The sequence below is a fragment of the Silene latifolia genome, chromosome 5 (assembly GCF_048544455.1).
Source record: "Silene latifolia isolate original U9 population chromosome 5, ASM4854445v1, whole genome shotgun sequence".
Lineage (NCBI taxonomy): Eukaryota > Viridiplantae > Streptophyta > Magnoliopsida > Caryophyllales > Caryophyllaceae > Silene > Silene latifolia.
This window is the reverse complement of record NC_133530.1, coordinates 3,409,814-3,428,198: the sequence shown is the minus strand read 5'-3', so window position 1 is coordinate 3,428,198 and position 18,385 is coordinate 3,409,814. Positions and strand designations below refer to the sequence as shown.

The following is an 18,385-nucleotide window of genomic DNA, read 5'->3' as shown; positions in this document are numbered from 1 at the left end:
TGAAAATTAGTATACGTCTCTTAAACAATGCCAATCATCCATAGTGATCTCACCCATGGTTTTAAACATTGCACCTACATGTACTCCATGACATGGATAATGCCATAGTGGGAACAAAAGTACTCACTTATTTTTATTTATATGTTTTGAAGGTGGAATATGAGTCTTTTAAAGTAAATATAAACCTACAAACTAATTGAGAACCCGAGCATGATGCGTATGACCAGTCCCAAATGTTTTTTTTTGTTGTAAACTGAAAAATAAACCGAAAATCTGAATTCCTCCAAACCCGAAAATGACCATGTCTGAACTAACCTGACCTAAACCCTACCTACTCACCCGGTTGACCCATTGCCAATTGTTCTACATGAAAGTAAGGATAACAGCAAGTCATTATGCTTCCTTCACCCGTATGGGCCGTATTCATAAAACTTGTAGCTATACAAATTTCATTACAATTCTCTGTTATTAAAAGCGTGTTAGATCATAACCGCGCCACCTATTCCTTTGTATGTAAATAAAATAATAATAATAATATAATAATAATAATAATTATAATAATAATAATAATAATAATAATAATAATAATAATAATAATAATAATAAACTAGATTTATGAAAGCCATAGTCCATTCTTGCATGTTTTTATATTCCATGCCTAGTGCCCTGCACAACCGTAAGTCAATAATCTTTATTACTTTGTAATAATTCGCTAACTAGTTGGATACTTCATTTATAATGACAAAACTCAACGCTAATCGCCTAATCATAAGCGGAGCTGTTTCTACCAACGTTTTCACCAAGTATTATAATAAGAATTCTAATAGTAATTGGTGATATTTTTGTATGAAAGATGTATTGATAACAAATAAGGCCTCGTTTGGTTCATACCGGAATTGAATTGATGTGTTAATCTGCAATGCACGTGATTTAAACTCCTACATCGAAATTCACATGAATTGCAATAATATGTTTGGTTGCTCATACTGGAGTTTGCTTCCTAGGAGTTTCCAATGACCATGAGGGGGGTAGGTAGTTCAATTCCCCCATCATGTAGGAATTGGAAACTCCTATGGAGTTTGAAACTCCTCCAATTTATAAAAAAATAGGGTAACCAAACAATCTCCCAAAACCACAATTCATGGGATTTTAGAATTCTCATGAATTGGGTGGACAACCAAACGAGGCCTAAATATGTAAATATCATACAACATACGGGTAAATATTATAGTTTCTAATTTAGTCATCAATAAGTTTTTAAACTTTGACTCAAAAAAGGTAAATGACAAAAACAAAATTATGCGTAGCGAGTAAAGGCTTACTCTATTACTTACCATCATATTTCGCTATGTCCATGTGAACATATTGTCTTGTTTTTATAAATCCTTCTTGGCCTAAACTATATTCTAATAGCACCTGCAAAAGAGGAAAGGTAGATTGATTGTTTCATTATTTTGTTGGGTATTTATGTCTTTATATGGAGTAGTATATATATTGATGATTGATGATTGATGATTGATGATTGATTGACTCCGAATGATTTGTGAAAGACTTCTAAAATGACTACAATAACAATAAATCTCAAAATAATAAATAAATAAAAGTTATCTTAACTTTGTTATATACTCCGTAGTTATCTTTACTTTCAAATATTATCTAATCAAATAAATAATATTTAATAATATATTGCAGATGATTGTTATGCTTTTAATGTCTATAAATCCTTGAAGATTATGGCAAATTAATCAATAAAAATCTTGTCTTACCTTACGAAGATCTACTCTACAAGGATTTTGCCAATACGCCAGCAGGAGGTTTTCTGGAGCTTGCCCTCCAGAGAGCCATGCGACAAGGCGTGTACACTCCTCGCTCCGAGGGTAATTAATTTTTTATCTTAATTTTTTTTTTCAAATTTTGATTTTGAAAATACTTAGTTATTTTGATAAATTAGTTAATAAAATTTAACAACTGTGTGTAGATGATGAATACTCATCCTTTGGCAAGCAAGTGCCTTTGTCAGGCTACTTTAAACTACCCCAAGGCCCCAATGAATGAGAAGCTCTTCATTAGGGCACTCGCTCAGCAACCCCTTTTGGCCGGTATCTATGCTGGAGAAAAGTTCGAGCAGTATAATGGGGTAATAACTTATCTACACTTTTTATATTTATTGGCAACTCAATATGCCAACCCAAAACCTATTGTCTCCTAATATATTGACAACTCAATATCCAACCAGAGAGAGTAGTTTCCTGTTTACGGGCCGACCGGTTGTCAATCCTAACTTGTATAATATTCGATATCGTAATCTATTTGAACCACCAAATATGCAGGGAATATTTGGTCATGGACTCGTCTGATGAGTCTGAGTCTGATGAAGTGCCACAATATCTAAATCATGCATTGACGGCTGTGGCATATACTGAGGATAACATCGTCCTCAGAAATTCATGGGGTGGCTATTGGGGAAATGGTAGTGAAATTACCATTGAAAGGGGTCACCTCAGAGGGGTTAACGAGGTCTACTCCAGTTGTTTCATGCCGTTCATGTACAACCACATGACACACTTCAACAAAATGCTGGTGAATAATTAGTTAATAAGTTAAATTTAATTATTATTTTTTTTTGCTATGAATATTGATATTGCTATGAATATTGATACAATTTTTCTTTAGGTTAATATGGAACTTGGGTTTGATCATACAATTAATATTAGTATTTGGCATGAATATTGTTATGTTTATTAATGTTTTGCCACGATTATTTGTTGTTATTGTTGTTGTCTTTCATTTTTTTTCCTCGTGTTTATTATACTAGTATTGGTGCCCGGCTTCGCCCGGGCTACCTTTACTTACCATTAAATTTTTTTTTTCATTAAATAAAATTATTTAAAGTTGTATAACCCATAAATTTATCATTAATATATATTTTTTATTACATATCCTAAAATTACAATGAAATAAATTCTAAGACAAATTCACTACTCCCGCTATTAATATTTTACTCTTATTAATGAAACAATAGTAATAACATTTCACAAATTGCCCATAATCATTGTTACTTTCACTACTCCCGCCTTAATTATTGTTACTGTCACTACTGCCGCATTAATATTGATAATTTCACTACTCCCGCCGTAATTATTATTACTTTCACTATTGCCGCATTAATATTGATTATTTCACTACTCTCGTTGTTGTTTCTACCACCCTCACTAATCTCGTTGATAATATTGTTACTTTTACTATTCAAATGAGTGATTACTATCATATAACTATATCCAATGTTACTACAAAAGATGAAATTACTTTTACTACTTAGGCATGCAATTTTAAGAGGATTATATATTTATATAAATATATTACATATATGCATTAAATCAAATCGAAAGAATTATGCAATATTATATATTATGAAATCTAACTTGAATTATTTATAACCTACATATTATATTTTTGTATGTTAAATAATTAACATTTATATACATCTAATAAACTGTAAAGTTTAATAAAATTGCATAAATTTTAAATTTAATATATAATTTTATGATGATAATAATTAATACCATAAGTGTGCATGTTTATACTAATTAATTATTTTATCTTAAGGAAATTGACCATATTCTAGTATTCTATAAATATTTAGGAAAATTACCAGACATCTTCCTTCTTTTAGTCTCCTTGAAATTGACCATCTTAATTAATTATTTTCTTTTAAGGAAATTGACCATGTTTAGGAAAATTACCAAGCTTCTATATAATTTAATTTTAACCCAAACTATATAATATTTGCATTGAGATCCCTCAATCGGGTCCATCACACGGTGCAATTGATTTAAAACTATATAGTATAATTAATTTGTATAACTTTCTTTAATTACATTGAAGTCCCTTGGTTTCTGGATTTAATATATAGTATTGATTTCCTCAATCCCGATCATTTGTATATTAAAATAGAAATTTATTCAACCAAAAATATGTTTTTAAAAATATAAATTTCTATATTTTTATTTGTGGACTATAAGTTTAGGTATATTGAACAAATAAGCTTTTTTTTTAAAGAATATGATGTAAATATAAACGTTGAAAAAATAAATGACAGTTATGTATACAACAACAATAATTTTAGATAGATTCCACTAAAACCTCGTCTTTTTACATTAGTATCGTACAGGAAAGAACATAAACAAAATAAGCATTGTACAAGAAAACAAAACAAGAAGAATGAAAGAGGGTTTAGATTAGTATGGTTGGCCAGTTATAGCGTTCTTTGTCATTTTCGATAAAATTTGTGACCATCAAGAAGAATGAAATAGGGTTTAGATTAGTATGAATTCTTATCAATTTATTAATAAGAATGGTGCTTGTATTACTGACAGAGGCGGATTTAGCCCAAGGGCTATCTGGGCTCAAGCCCAACTAGCCAAAAAAATAAAAATTGACAAGTTTTTAAAAGTCAAAAGTCAATTTCATAAACAAATAAGAAAACCCCCCAAAGTGACGTATGTTTTTCACTCCAACTCTACAATACACCAAATTTCGTCGATCAGTTCATCGGTCACCAGGCTCACCACCGATCCACCGCCTTTTACAGTTGTCTCTCCGTCGTTCAGCCCCTCCATTTAAGGTATCTCTCTTATTAATCTTATTATTCATCAATTATATCTTCCCTTTTAGTAATATTGATTATGCTATTAGGTAAATAGGGCTCTTTTGAAAGTCTAATTCTAGATAAATCTTTTGATTTTGAACTTTTGAATTTTTGATGATAATAAGAATGTCAAATTCGCTGTAGTCGTAAACCTAGTCCGTAGGCAAAAGGAGTATTTATACTGTTAAAATTAAGGGAAAAGGAAGACGGACAGACGATGTAGCCGTAATCCGTAGGCGAACGGAATTTTTGTACCAGAATTCTTATAGACAGACGGTTATTGTAGACAAAATTTTTGTAGACAAAATTCTTGTAGACAGACGGTTATTTTTGTACCAGAATTTTTGTAGACAGACGATTATTGTGATAATATTTGCATCAGTTTAATGTTTTTAGAACGATAGCCATCTTCCGGTAAATGATCATTGATCAATTTCATGTTGATCATCTTCTAAACGATTTATCTCATGGTAAATGATCATTGATAAATTTCTATCGTTGCTTCATTTTAGGATTGAACTAAGACCATGTTTAATATTTTTAGAATGATAGTCATTTTTCCTGTAATTGATAAAGTACTTGGATTCTAAACATTTTTTTGTGCTGTAAATTAGTGTATATAATTCATATGTTTTTCTATCACAAGGTTTGTGAATGATGACGGATAATCGAGAACCCAAGCGTTACAAGACCTTATTGTCATGGCTTAAAAAGGACTCTGCTCCATCAATTTCCGTTGATCAACAACAAGGAGTTGAATTAGAAGATGACCAACATGAAAGGGCGAACAACCAAGAGGGCCAAAGTGAACAACAAGAAGATGATCAAGATTATAATGTTACATTACTTGAACGGGACCCGGGAAAACGTCGAGCTATAGGTATGTATCCTTTGAATGAACAAGATAATATTCGAAGAGCTTATGTGGTACATGGACCTTATCAGCCATATTTAAGAGAGTATCCATGTACACAACATGGAAATCAAGGTCGAATGTTTAGTCACAAATGGTTCAAAGAGTGGCCTTGGCTTGAATATTCTCTTGCTAAAGATAAAGTGTATTGCTTTCCATGTTTCTTGTTTGACACATATCCATCTCATCATCCATCTTTCACCGAAACTGGATTTAATGGCTGGAAGAATGTGATGTCTAAGCAATCGGGTGTCATTCGTCATATAGGAGGTATAATGTCAATACACAATGCTTCAATGCGTAAGTGGGAAAATTTGAGAAACCCTTCTAAGCATATAGAGCGGGTTATTAACACATTATCTGAACAAGAGTTAGCAAAAAATCGACTTCGGCTTGTTGCTACAATAGAAGCTGTTAGACTGTTAGCACGACAGGGATGTTCTTTTAGAGGTCATGATGAGTCGGTTGATTCTCCTAATGGTGTCAACTTTGATGCTGTTTTGAATTCTTTCAAAAGAATAAATGATGAAGTCAACAAAGTAGTGCATAGTGCTCCTGGAAATGCCAAATATACATGTCCAACTATTCAAAAACAAGTTGCAAACATTCTTGCCAACAAAGTTAGAGCTAAGATTCGGGCTGAAGTAGGTAATTCTAAATTTGCGATTCTGGTTGATGAAGCTCTTGATGTGTCAAATAAGGAGCAAATGGCAATAATTCTTCGATTTGTTAACAATGAAGGGTCACTGAAAGAACGTTTCTTTCAGGTGCTTAGTGTCGAGGATACTTGTTCTCAAACTTTGAAAGATGAAATATCAAAGGTCCTTAGACTATATGGTCTTCATGTAGAAAATATGCGTGGCCAAGGGTATGATGGTGCAAGCAATATGCGTGGTCAATTTAATGGGTTACAAGCTTTATTCCTGAAAGAATGTCCGTACGCATATTATATACATTGTTTTGCTCATCGCTTGCAATTGTGTTTAAATGCCGTCGCTAAAGGAGTTCATGACTTGTGGCAATTTTTTTCTACTTTGAATATGATTGTCAATTTTGTCTATTCTTCCGCAAAAAGACATTCTATGTTGAAGGCTTGCAGAGAGGCTGAAATTGCAGATTTAGTAGCTGCCGCTACACTTGAGACGGGTTCAGGACAAAATCAAACTAGCTCTCTGCAAAGAGGTGGAGCTACTAGATGGGGTTCTCACTTGCGTTCTATTTCAAGTCTTATTAAATTGTTTTGAGCAGCACAATCAACTATTAATGGCCTGTATCTAAATGGAGCAGACAAAGTGCAAGGGGAAGCAAAAACAGTAAGTAAGGCTATGAAAAAGTTTGATTTTGTGTATTGTTTGCATATGATGCATGATATTATGAGGATTACCGACTTTTTATGTCAAGCTTTACAAAAGAAGGACCTTGACATATTGAACGCTCTACATTTTCTTTCAATTACGAAAGGAAAACTGAAAGACATGAGAGAAAATGGCTGGAATGATTTAATTATGAAAGTTGGAGTCTTTTGTTGTCAGCATGATATTTCTATGCCGGATATGTCAGCTCCTTACAAGAAAAGGTTGAGAAATTGTGAAGAGAATATCACAAATGTATCGGTTTCATATACTTTACGTGGTGATAGACTTTCAGTTATCAGAACTTGATACTAGATTTACAGAAACTTCGGTTGAGATTCTTCGACTAAGTGCTTCATTTGACCCGCGTCATAGTTTCCGAGCATTCAAAGGTAGAGATGTGTGCGACCTTGCTTTGAAGTATTATCCTTCAGACTTTTCATCACATGATATGAGTGCTCTAGAGTTAGAGTGTAAGTTTTTTGCACAAGATGTCCAAAAAGATTCAAGATTTGAAAATACGCCTTCAACATCAGAATTGTGTCGACGCATGGTTGACGTTGGTAAGACAACACTTTATCCTATGATTTATCGATTGATTTGTCTTATTCTAACTCTCCCAGTTTCCACCGCGACAACGGAAAGAGCGTTCTCATCGATGAAGATCATAAAAAGCAGACTTCGAAATAAGATGAACGACGAATTTCTTAACGATTTGATGGTGCTTTATATTGAAAGAAAATATGCCGATAATATTGAGACCAATGAGGTGATTGATGAATTCGAATTGAGTGGGTCTCGTAGAGTAAAGTTTAGTTAGCTACGTAGATTCTTAGTTTGTAATTTTTTTTTTTTATGTAAGACTTATTTACATTTTATTTACTAGCCCACTGTACTTTGAATTCCTGGATCCGCCCCTGATTACTGATCAAGAACTTATTAAACAAGGGGTTAAACATACCGTGTTTAGTTTAGCTACTGATAATGTCCAGGTCCCGATGGATTTCCTGCCGAGTTCTTTCAAAAATATTGGGATATTATAGAAAATTCTGTCACTAAAGCAGTTTTAGCGTTTTTTCACTCGGATAAATTACTAAAAGAAATAAATCATTCCATTGCATTGATTCCCAAAGTCAATAATCCTCAAACAGCAAACCACTTTCGCCCGATTAGTCTGTGTTCAACAATTTATAAAATTATTTCAAAAATAATGGCTAATCGTCTCCGGACTGTCTTGCCTAAGATTATTCACCCTTTTCAAGGTGCTTTTACACCTAATCGCTTCATTCAAGATAATATTCTTTTAGCACACGAGATTTTCAACTCTTTTAAACGCAAAAAAAGGCAAAGGAGGTTGTATTGCAATTAAACTTGTTATGGAAAAAGCATACGACCGACTAAAATGGAACTTTATTGAGGAAACTTTTAAACAAATGGGTTTTAATGCTAAGTGGATTTCTTGGATTATGGAATGTATAAAAACGGCTTCTTTCTCAGTGTTAGTAAATGGAAAACTGGGAGAAGTTTTTAGACCCACTAGAGGTATTCGACAAGGAGGCCCACTTTTGCCATATATATTTATTATGTGTGCCGAGATTTTAGCAAGATCTCTACAAAAAAATAATGATGTTAGCTCTAGTGATATTGGTATTAGAATTGGATCCGAGGTGGAGAAAATTCTTTTTCTCACTTTTGCGGATGACACTATCATTTTCGCTAAAGCCTCAAACCAGAGTTGTAGAACTATTAAGTCTATTTTAGATAAATTTTGCACGATTTCCGGATAATTTGTTAATTTTGACAAATCCATTTTTCAATGCACTAGAAATATTGAGCGTTCTCTTCGTGAATTCTTTAGATGCATTCTTCATATGAACGAGGAAGCTCATTTGGGTAAGTATTTAGGATGTCCTATAATTGATAGCAGAGTGACTAAAAATACTTTCGAGAACATTATTCAATCTTCTTGCACTCAATTATCGAAATGGAAAGCGAAGTCTCTATCCCAAGCAGGTAGACTAGTTCTTGTCAATGCTAATTTAGCCACGAAGGGAACTTTTCAGATGCAAAGCTTCCTCCTTCCTTCATCGATCCATAATAGATTAGATAAAATTAATAGAGACTTTATTTGGAATACGAATCCTTCCCAACGTTCTCCTAATTTGATTGGTTGGCATAAAGTTTGTTTACCAAAGTCGGTTGGTGGTTTAGGAATTAAATCTTCTCAAGCAGCTAATAAAGCTCTTCAAATGAAACTTTTATGGAAAATTCTTATGGATAAGGAAAGTATATGGGTGAAAGTGATAACTAAAAAATACTTGAGAAATTGTTCACTATTTGATCATAAGCCTAATTCAGTCTCTTTTCGGCAATGGCGTAAACTTATGAGTCTTCGTGTGACACCCCAATATATTAATGAGCCTCAACAAGACCTTCCCTAGCATATAAGGACGTCACCATCTCGGTTGCCCGAGGAAAGTAATCATCAAAAGTCAATAAAAGAACATTTATAATCCCCCTTAAACTAAAAGATTAAGAAATCTCAAAAGTTTTGCCGCCTAAATGAATTAGGCTATAAATGGGTTTCATAACATCATATCTACAACCGGGCCATCTTAATTTATTTCGACTTAAGTTATAAATGAGCTTCATAATATCATATCTACAACTGAACCATACTGATTAATTTCGTACAATAAATAATTCTATATACTATTTAAAAAAGGATAATATTCTTTTAACTTGCATAGACATATTAACGGATATTCTTATTTTATTACATACATGAAATTGCACTACTTATATGTACAATGTGATACTTTAACTTAATATCCATCTTTGCTCCATACTATATGAAAACTTAAATTTTGGTTACTTTTTTTTAATTGTTTGTATAACGCCTTCAGTGGATATATGGATATAATTAAAAATAACGTTGTATTAAAACAAAGTTAATAAAATAATTTTAGTAAAACCGACAATCTTATACGGAGTAAAAAGTGTTGAACAATCTCTTTTCTAGCTGTTAATACAAAATTACTAATACTAAATTTTATAATTAAATTTCAAATAGAGTTAAATACCAATAGTATAATTATTAAATTCTCTAATATTCTTATCTAAAAATCGCGCATTTGCGCGGGATCAATACTAGTAACTTTACAAGTGATTTAACCAAAACTACTAATACAAACGATACATCATTTCAACACTATGTAAACTACTCTTGTCACGACTCGTGAAGACTCATCCCGCCCGAACCTCCAGCTACCATCCAAGACATCACCTGCTAAGACCGACTGCTCACCATAAGGGATCACGACAGATACAACAGAGACAAACAAGAAATAACCACACAAGGTCAGTAACCGAGGCAATACACAATATCAACTACCAACATGATACAAACATAACCAAGCAAACACACAAGTCACAACCACTCCAGCCTATCACCATCACCGACTGTCCACTGGACCAGCCCTGCCAGTGGGGGACCGCAACCGTACCCACCTAAGCCCCGCTCATTATACTGAGCGATAACCCTGTCCCATTAATGTGCACATCCCCTCCCGTGGCGGGTTCCACTAGGGCGTGAAGCCACTCCCGCAAGTGACTCCACTCAGCCGAGGACGCACCTCGAGAACCATAGACAATTAATCACAATCAGCTGCACTACAACAACAACCAACGAAACAACACACGCCAACCGATTACCATAATCAATCAACCACACTGACACTACAATCAATACAACCACCGTCACACTAAACAACCAACAGAAACTGAGTAGGCGAACCTACCTTTAGCCAAACAAGCAAGCAAAACCCCTATACAAACAGCATAAAAGCCTATTACTACCACCACAATCCTATAAGGAACAACAATGACAAAGATGATGATGATTATGACATACCTACGCATCGTATATCGGCGTCAAGACCGCTACCCGACTCAAGCAACCTATCCCCAAGGCACAAGCATTCTCAAAGGCTCCCATGGAAGGAATTAAGGTGAAGGGAAAGAGGTGAGGCGACATCTAGGTCTGAAGGAAAGAGGCGGAAATGATTTGCGATTCTATCAAAACACGATTATAAACCCTCGCTGTAAAAACGCTACTCGATCGAGTAACCAACTTACTCCATCGAGTGGCCCATACTCGATCGAGTACCCAAGCTACTCGATCGAGTACCACTCATCCCCAAAGTCTATCATGAAACAAGGCATCTCTTGCACGCATTCCTAAAGGCTATCACATGCCTCCATTATCACATGCCTCCAAGGTCGGTCAACGGGTCCCTAAAAGAACGGGCATTACAGTCTTCCCCACTCGAGGATTTAGAAATTGAATATTCCTCCTAAATTGAATTTTTTTCTTTGGAAAGCCTGTGTTGACGGCTTTCCAACGAAAAGTAGACTTCTCAAGAGTCATATTGATGTCCCACCTCATTGTGTTCTGTGCAAAAATCCTATTGAAAACAAAGATCATTTCTTTTACGAATGTCCCTTGATTGAGTCTGTCATCCAAGAACTGAACATTATTAGTTTCAACGAGTTTTTGTCAAATTATGATAATATTACAAGTCAAAGTTTTCTAATGAAACTCAATTATCTCAAAAATTTAATTCCAAAAGATGATTTCATTAAGAATATTTTTATTTGGTGGAATACATGGTTTCATAGAAATGATATTATATTTAATAATGTTAATTTACGTATCAGCAAACTTATTACTTTATGTAATAATAGCACTAAGACCTGAAATGTGACTAGGTTTAAGGATCTCAACAATCCCGAGATAGAAGAGTTAGCTAGAAAGAACTCTAGTAAGGGAGAAATTTGGTGGGAAAAACCTAGAAACGGTTTTCTAAAGCTAAATTTTGACGGATCAAGAATAGAAGGTAATAAAGCTGCTTTAGGATATTCTATAAGAGATCACAATGGTAAAGTCGTTTTGTTGGGAGCAAAAAAGTGCGGATCCAATAGTATCCTTGTTGCGGAAGCTCTCGCTTTAAAAGAAGGTATTTTAGCAGCTAAATACTTAGGAATCTTAAAGTTAATTGTGGAGGGTGATAATTTATGTGTTATTAACTCGTTTCGAGGTATTTGGCAAATTTCTTGGGAAATTTCTAGTATTATCAAGAATGTAAAATTAGACCTTCGTTTTTTCGATGAAGTGATAATTAAACATTGCTTTCGTGAAGCCAATAAGGTTGCTGATTTCATGGCTACCATTGGACATTCATGTCCAACTCTTTCGAGGTGGTTTGATAGACGGTGGCTTCAACTTACTTTCCTCATTCGAGAGGATGAGATAGGTTGATCCTACCCTAGAAGATCAACCTAATTTTCTTACCTAATCAAAAAATAAAATAAAATGGAAGAGGTACGAAGAGAAGAGAGGAGAGAGACTGAGAGACCCTCTCTTGGCTCCTTGATGTATTATGTCAAAACTCAACATATAATTTCAGGTTTGTCTTGCTTTTATAGTCCGGGCTATTATTATTGGGTGGGTATCGAACTTTTCAATAACTGAGGCCCAATTATTATCTTTAGGATTTTCCTGTGTTTTTTTTTGTAGGTATCAAACTTTTCAATGGTTGAGGCTCAATTAATATATGTAGGGTTATTATGTGTTTTTTCGTATTCTAGGATAAACCATCGGTTTTTCAAAATCACACAAGATACCCTAAATGTTAAAATTTTACAATTTCAAATATTATATTTTTGAGGTTTTAATTGATTACGCATTTAAAATACGTAAACCCGTCAATGTAAACCTTATTTAGGCCATGTTCTTTTGGACTCAAACCGTCTGAAGTCTGAACTGAACTTAATTGGCCCGCCTCATTGTGTCTTCCCCAGAAATTAGCCCGGATATTGGACTGTCTGCGCGATGCCGCCCATTCAACCTAATACCTGCTCAAGACACGCCCAGTTTGGTGCTCGGGCCGTGCCTGGCTCATGGGCTTTTCATGTCATGCACATGAGCCGGTTCATGTGCCTCAGGTTTATTTATTTTTTAAAAATCGTTTTATAATCGTTACTCCATATCTTTAGTACTTTTTATTTAATAAATGATGAATATTAACGATTTAAATATTAATGTACTTGATTACTTGTATTTTTGTATGTGCTCGATTTAATTAAATAATTAAGAAAATGATATTAAATAAAGATTTTTAATTAAATAATTAAGAAAAGATGAATTTTTTTTTTCAATAAAACGATATTAAAAAAACCTCAATCTTTTATTACAAAAATGATGAAACGATGTAACTACAATTTTATATTGGTTTACCGTAGGCAATCAAATCTTTCTTGGGGCTCCAAAATAACATAGGTTTGAAAGTATGACGTTTTTCAAGTATTGAAGCATTTTTCCTAAAAAAAGGGTGCCACTTATGAGTCACTATCGAAGATGTTTTGAGAAAATAAATGGTAACACGTAAAACTCGAAAAAACAAGGGTACCCTATAAAATAATCAGTTAGTCTTGCCGAAGACGGGTCGGAGTAAGTGACGGGTAATGTCACTCACAAAACGGATAAGGGAGACAAGGTGGGGGCACCCCCATGTGCTTCACTGTCTCCTCTATTTGAGTCATTTGTGAGAGGAAATGGTATCCGTCACTTCAAAGTGACGGATACATGTCGCGGTGTCGTCTTCAATGAGATTTTGTGTAAAATAAGACCTTAAATTGAAATAATTAACCCGAAACGAGGTGAATCGGTCCAATCCGAATGTTGCTGCAACTTGCAACTTTAAACTGAGCGATAGAGCTGGCAAAAGCTGATTCGACCCGAGGAACCCGACCCGACCCGCCCGAAACTCGACCCGACACAACCCGAAAATTGGGTGACCCGAAACCGAACCGACCCAACCCGACCCGATAACGATAACATCCTTTTTTTTTTCCAATCCGAACCTGACCTGAACCGACCCAACCCGACCCGACCCGTGACCCGATATTGACTCAACCCGATAAATGACCCGATAATAAATTAGCTTAATAATTGTGTAAATAAGACCAAATTGACATTAATCTTAATTATTTTCACTTAAAATTACAATTAATACACTACACGTTGTTTAAACATAAAATTACCCATCTAAAACTAAATACATAAGAGAAAATATATGCTTATAATCTGACCCGATACTAACCCGACCCGACTTGTCATCCCGCTGATGACCCGACCCGAAAACGACCCGACATGAACCGTAACCGACCCGACCTGCCGCTAACCCGACAAAACTCAAACCCGATATGTCCCGATCCGCTTTGACCCGACCCGTAACCGACCCGAGTGACCCGATTGCCACCTCTACTGAGCGATCCAAATTGACCCAACTGACACCCGACCCGTTTAGGAACTAGTATCATCTACGAAGTATGAACTTGTGCTACAATTTTCATCTCCAGTCTTCTATGTCTCGATATCAACTCTCTCCCATCCCATCTAATCAAAGATTTAAACTTTAGAGGTATTCCTACTGTCTTCTTCTCGATTAATTTTTTTTGATTTTCTTACAACCTTAATTTTGTTCAAAGTTGTCAACATTACAATTGATTTCCTGACATGTATAAATTTTGATTCCAATTTTGGAAGAACAATAATGGGTTGATGCTGGGTAAATTTGAGTTTTTTAGATTAGTTTTTCTTAAGAAAGATTGAATCTTTACTCTGAAATTGCAAAATTAATTGCACCCTTTAAGTTAAATTGATGAATTTTGGATAAATGATGGGATTATAATGTTAATTTGTATAATTGTATTTCTGATTGAAGTTATTGCAAATTTCCCCGTACCGCTTTTAGTTATTTGAATGTTAAGGATGGAGCTTTTTGGGATTCTAGATTGAGGAAATGTGGTTTGCTTTTAGAATATTAGGGTTTGATAGTTGCGGACTTGTGGTTATCTTGTTGAAAGCTAGTTAAAGTTTAACTTTTGGATCTTTAGACGGTTTCAGATGATGATTCATATTAGCCGACTCCAAATCATTTTGGGATTAAGGCTAGGGTGTTATTGTTGTTGTTGTATTTGTAGCCATTAGATGGTTTTGATGTAAAGTTCTTAATATGCGGTTGCACAAAATCTCAATTGAGACCGTCTTAAGCTTAAAAATGGTCTTAGGCAGGACTAACTCATTTGATTGAATCACCAATCAAATTAATCAAAGCTTTCTGTTATTTGAGAATTTTCCCGAGCTGATAGTATTTTCCCGTATTGAGATAATGTCAGTTTATGATCTGAAGTTTGGGGCTGTACTTGTTGAAATTATTGCAGGATTTTGTCAACCGAATCTTCTGATCTCTTTGGAATTCGAATTGCACAAATCTGTATCGTTGTTACGGACATTTCTGGTAAGTAGCACAATGTTAAGTTAGCTGCCTCAAAACATTCGGCTGAGGCTTAAGAGTTAACCTGATGTACTCAAAATCCGGTCTCTCTAGATTCCCCAACTTATCGACACTTCTAAAAGGCCGTCTCTCACAACGTCACCTTCTCCAAATCCATGCTCAAATCTTCTGCCACGGTGCTCATCACGACAATCTTATAGTGACTCGTCTCATTGGCCACTATCCATTGCCAGTTTCTATCCTTGTGTTTGATCAATTGCAAAAACCCAACATATTTCCTTTCAATGCTATCATTAGAATCTCAGCTGAAGGAAAAGCTCAACCTTCTGTTGCCATTTCTTTCTATAAGCGTTTAAAACAGCACTCAGTTTTTCCTAATGATTTCACCTTTTCTTTCCTCCTTAAAGCCTGCGCAACTGGTAGCTACCCGTTGTATGTTAAACAGATACATGCTGAAGTCACAAAATATGGATTACTTTGTAATTCCGCTGTCTGCAATGGGCTCCTTGTTTCATATGGAAAAGGCGTGAAAGATTTGGTTTTAGCTCTCAATATGTTTAACGAAATGCCTGATAAAAGTTCCGTTTATTCCTGGATTTGTTTGATTGATGGTTATGCTAAGTCGGGCTTATCAGAGAAAGCTTTGCAACTATTCCTTGAGATGATTCGGAAAAAGGTTATACCGGATAATGCCACCATGGTTAGTGTTCTGTCTGCATGTGCCAAGCTTGACTTGGTAGGTATCAAGAATTGGGCGAGGATGTTTACCGACAGTGTTAAGGATGATTGTCTCGTCAGTAGTGCTAGTGATTCAGTCAACACCGTGCTTTCTTATCTGTATGGGAGGTGGGGGAAAATGGAGGAAAGTAGGGAAGCTTTCGATAAAATTGGTGACGCTGGTAAAAGAAATGTGGTAGCATGGAACTCTATAATTGGTGCATATGTTCAAAATGGCTGTGCCGTGGAGGCGTTGAGTCTTTTTAGGGTTATGATAGATTATCCTTTTGTAAGTCCGAACCATGTTACAATGGTCAGTGTTCTCTCGGCTTGTTCTCAAGTAGGTGATATTGATCTAGGTATATGGGTCCATGAATACTTCAAATCACGAGGACGGGAAGATATTCTCCGGTCAAACTCATTTCTGGCAACTTCTATGATTGATATGTACTGCAAATGTGGTGATTTAAGCAGAGCGAAACAGGTTTTCCGTTCTATGCTTTCAAAGGATGTAATATCATATAGTGCCATGATTATGGGCCTCGCTTTAAATGGTGAAGGGAGGGAAGCACTGAAGCTTTTCTCGGAAATGTTGGAGCGTGGATCTCGTCCCAACGGCGGAACATTTCTTGGTGTTTTATGCGCTTGTAGCCACTCAGGGTTCTTAAAAGAAGGTCGTCAGATTTTTCAAGATATGAAAACAAAATTTTCCGTCTCTCCTGAGTTAGAGCATTATGCTTGTTATATTGATCTCCTTGCTAGAGTAGGGTGTATCGACGAAGCCCTTGATGTCGCCAAAACTATGCCTTTCAAACCTAATAACTTCGTTTGGGGTGCTTTGCTCGGAGGTTGCCTACTCCATTTTAAGGGAAAGCTCACTCAAGATATATCTAAACGACTCATTGAAGTCGACCCTGAAAACTCGGCCGGGTATGTGATGTTGTCTAATTCATTGGCCCATGATCGTGATTGGGGTGAGATCTCTAGTCTAAGGCGCACCATGAAGGATAAAGGGGTGAAAAAACACAGAGGCTGTAGTTGGATTAGCATTGACGGCATTGTGCATGAATTTTTGGCGGGGCACTCCTCACATCCTGAATTAGCATGTACCAGTAGCGTGTTGGATGGGTTGGTCAAGGAAATGAAACTGCCAAGTTACGGAGTTATTGATAATGAACAAAGTCTCCAATAGAAATGAAACTGCCAAGTTACGGACTTGCTTGACTTTCTTGTTGTGCTGTGAAATACAAGCGCTCCTTTGATACAGGAGCTCAGAACTCTTTCTGCAATTGAGGTACTTGTTACTATTTTCGCTTGTGATTTTCTTTTTCTTCCGGGTGGAACTAATATATCAATCGCTTCTGTGGTTCTCCCTATAGGCCTTATATATATCAACGTGTTTCTCGCCTCTTCTAGTTTTAAAGCCTGAATTGTAGCTCTAGTTCTCTACATTTTTACCTGCTGCATGTAAGTATCCAACAGACTATATAGCATTATTTACGTCATTACGTGGTTCTGCAGGCTGCAACAGCCCTATTTTAAAAAAAAAAGTATGACTACTATCTCCATACCGCCATTTCATTTTTTTCTCAGTCACGCTGTTTAACAGAAGCTTAGAATTATTCCCCTGATATATATATAGAGTATGATAGGCCGTATATGGATAAACATTGACGTTTAAGTTCAGGCTGTCGTTGTCTCCGTTTACGTTCCAAGCACTCAACTTCTAAATTTTTGCCTACAACTACCACCTCCGGTGTATTTAATCCATATTATAAATCATCTTAGAATGATTTTAGGGTTCTCAATTTTGTACTAGTTTCTTCTGTTAAATGTGCATTAATATATTTCATTGTTGTCGGATTGAAAAAAAACATGAACTCTATTATAAACTATCTTTCTCTTGTTGATAGATTGTGCAAATTGGAAGATGCATGAAAAGTCGCAACCCTTGTTATCAGCAGTTGACGGCGAAAAGGATCCACAAGAACAGAAGCAAGGAATGTTCCAAACCTTACAGCATCAGAAGTGTTATTACTAGGAAAAACCAGTAGAGCATACAGACAGACATACAATCCTCTTCCTTTTTCACGATGCGTTATGAGTATAAATCGGTGTTGAGCCGTATTTTAGCACAAATAATTAACCAAATACGGATTAGGAAGTAAATTCAGATAGTTGAATTCATCATCGGTTAGTAGAGATAAAACCTTCAAATTTATCATTCAATATATAATCGTCTCAGAGTGCCATGTTTATTTTAAACCCGCCATTCAATGTGGTGTGTTTACGGATGCTTAAAGTTCACATATTTCTTACTCGAATTATAATAAACCGCAATTTTACATTTTTACACATAAGTTGTACACCTTTCCAAAACCACTTTTATTTTTCA

The 18,385-nt window shown here is 35.3% G+C and overlaps 3 protein-coding genes across 3 annotated transcripts; all 3 read left to right on the top strand.

The window, feature by feature from the left end:
• The first annotated feature begins 4,494 nt into the window (after positions 1–4,494).
• On the top strand, positions 4,495–7,116 carry LOC141655799 (uncharacterized). The gene is made up of 2 exons (XM_074462847.1): positions 4,495–4,624; positions 5,295–7,116. Exon 2 carries the CDS (start codon positions 5,303–5,305, stop codon positions 6,803–6,805), a length of 1,503 nt encoding a protein of 500 aa, XP_074318948.1. The 5' UTR covers positions 4,495–4,624; positions 5,295–5,302; the 3' UTR covers positions 6,806–7,116.
• Positions 7,117–7,166: 50 nt separating this feature from the next.
• On the top strand, positions 7,167–7,733 carry LOC141657961 (uncharacterized). The gene has a single exon (XM_074465350.1). It carries the CDS (start codon positions 7,167–7,169, stop codon positions 7,731–7,733), a length of 567 nt encoding a protein of 188 aa, XP_074321451.1.
• A 6,532-nt stretch (positions 7,734–14,265) lies between these two features.
• LOC141656429 (putative pentatricopeptide repeat-containing protein At3g08820) lies at positions 14,266–18,243 on the top strand. The gene is made up of 3 exons (XM_074463314.1): positions 14,266–14,397; positions 15,200–17,284; positions 17,904–18,243. The coding sequence occupies exon 2, from the start codon at positions 15,341–15,343 to the stop codon at positions 17,180–17,182; it is 1,842 nt and encodes a 613-aa protein (XP_074319415.1). The 5' UTR covers positions 14,266–14,397; positions 15,200–15,340; the 3' UTR covers positions 17,183–17,284; positions 17,904–18,243.
• Positions 18,244–18,385: the final 142 nt, after the last annotated feature.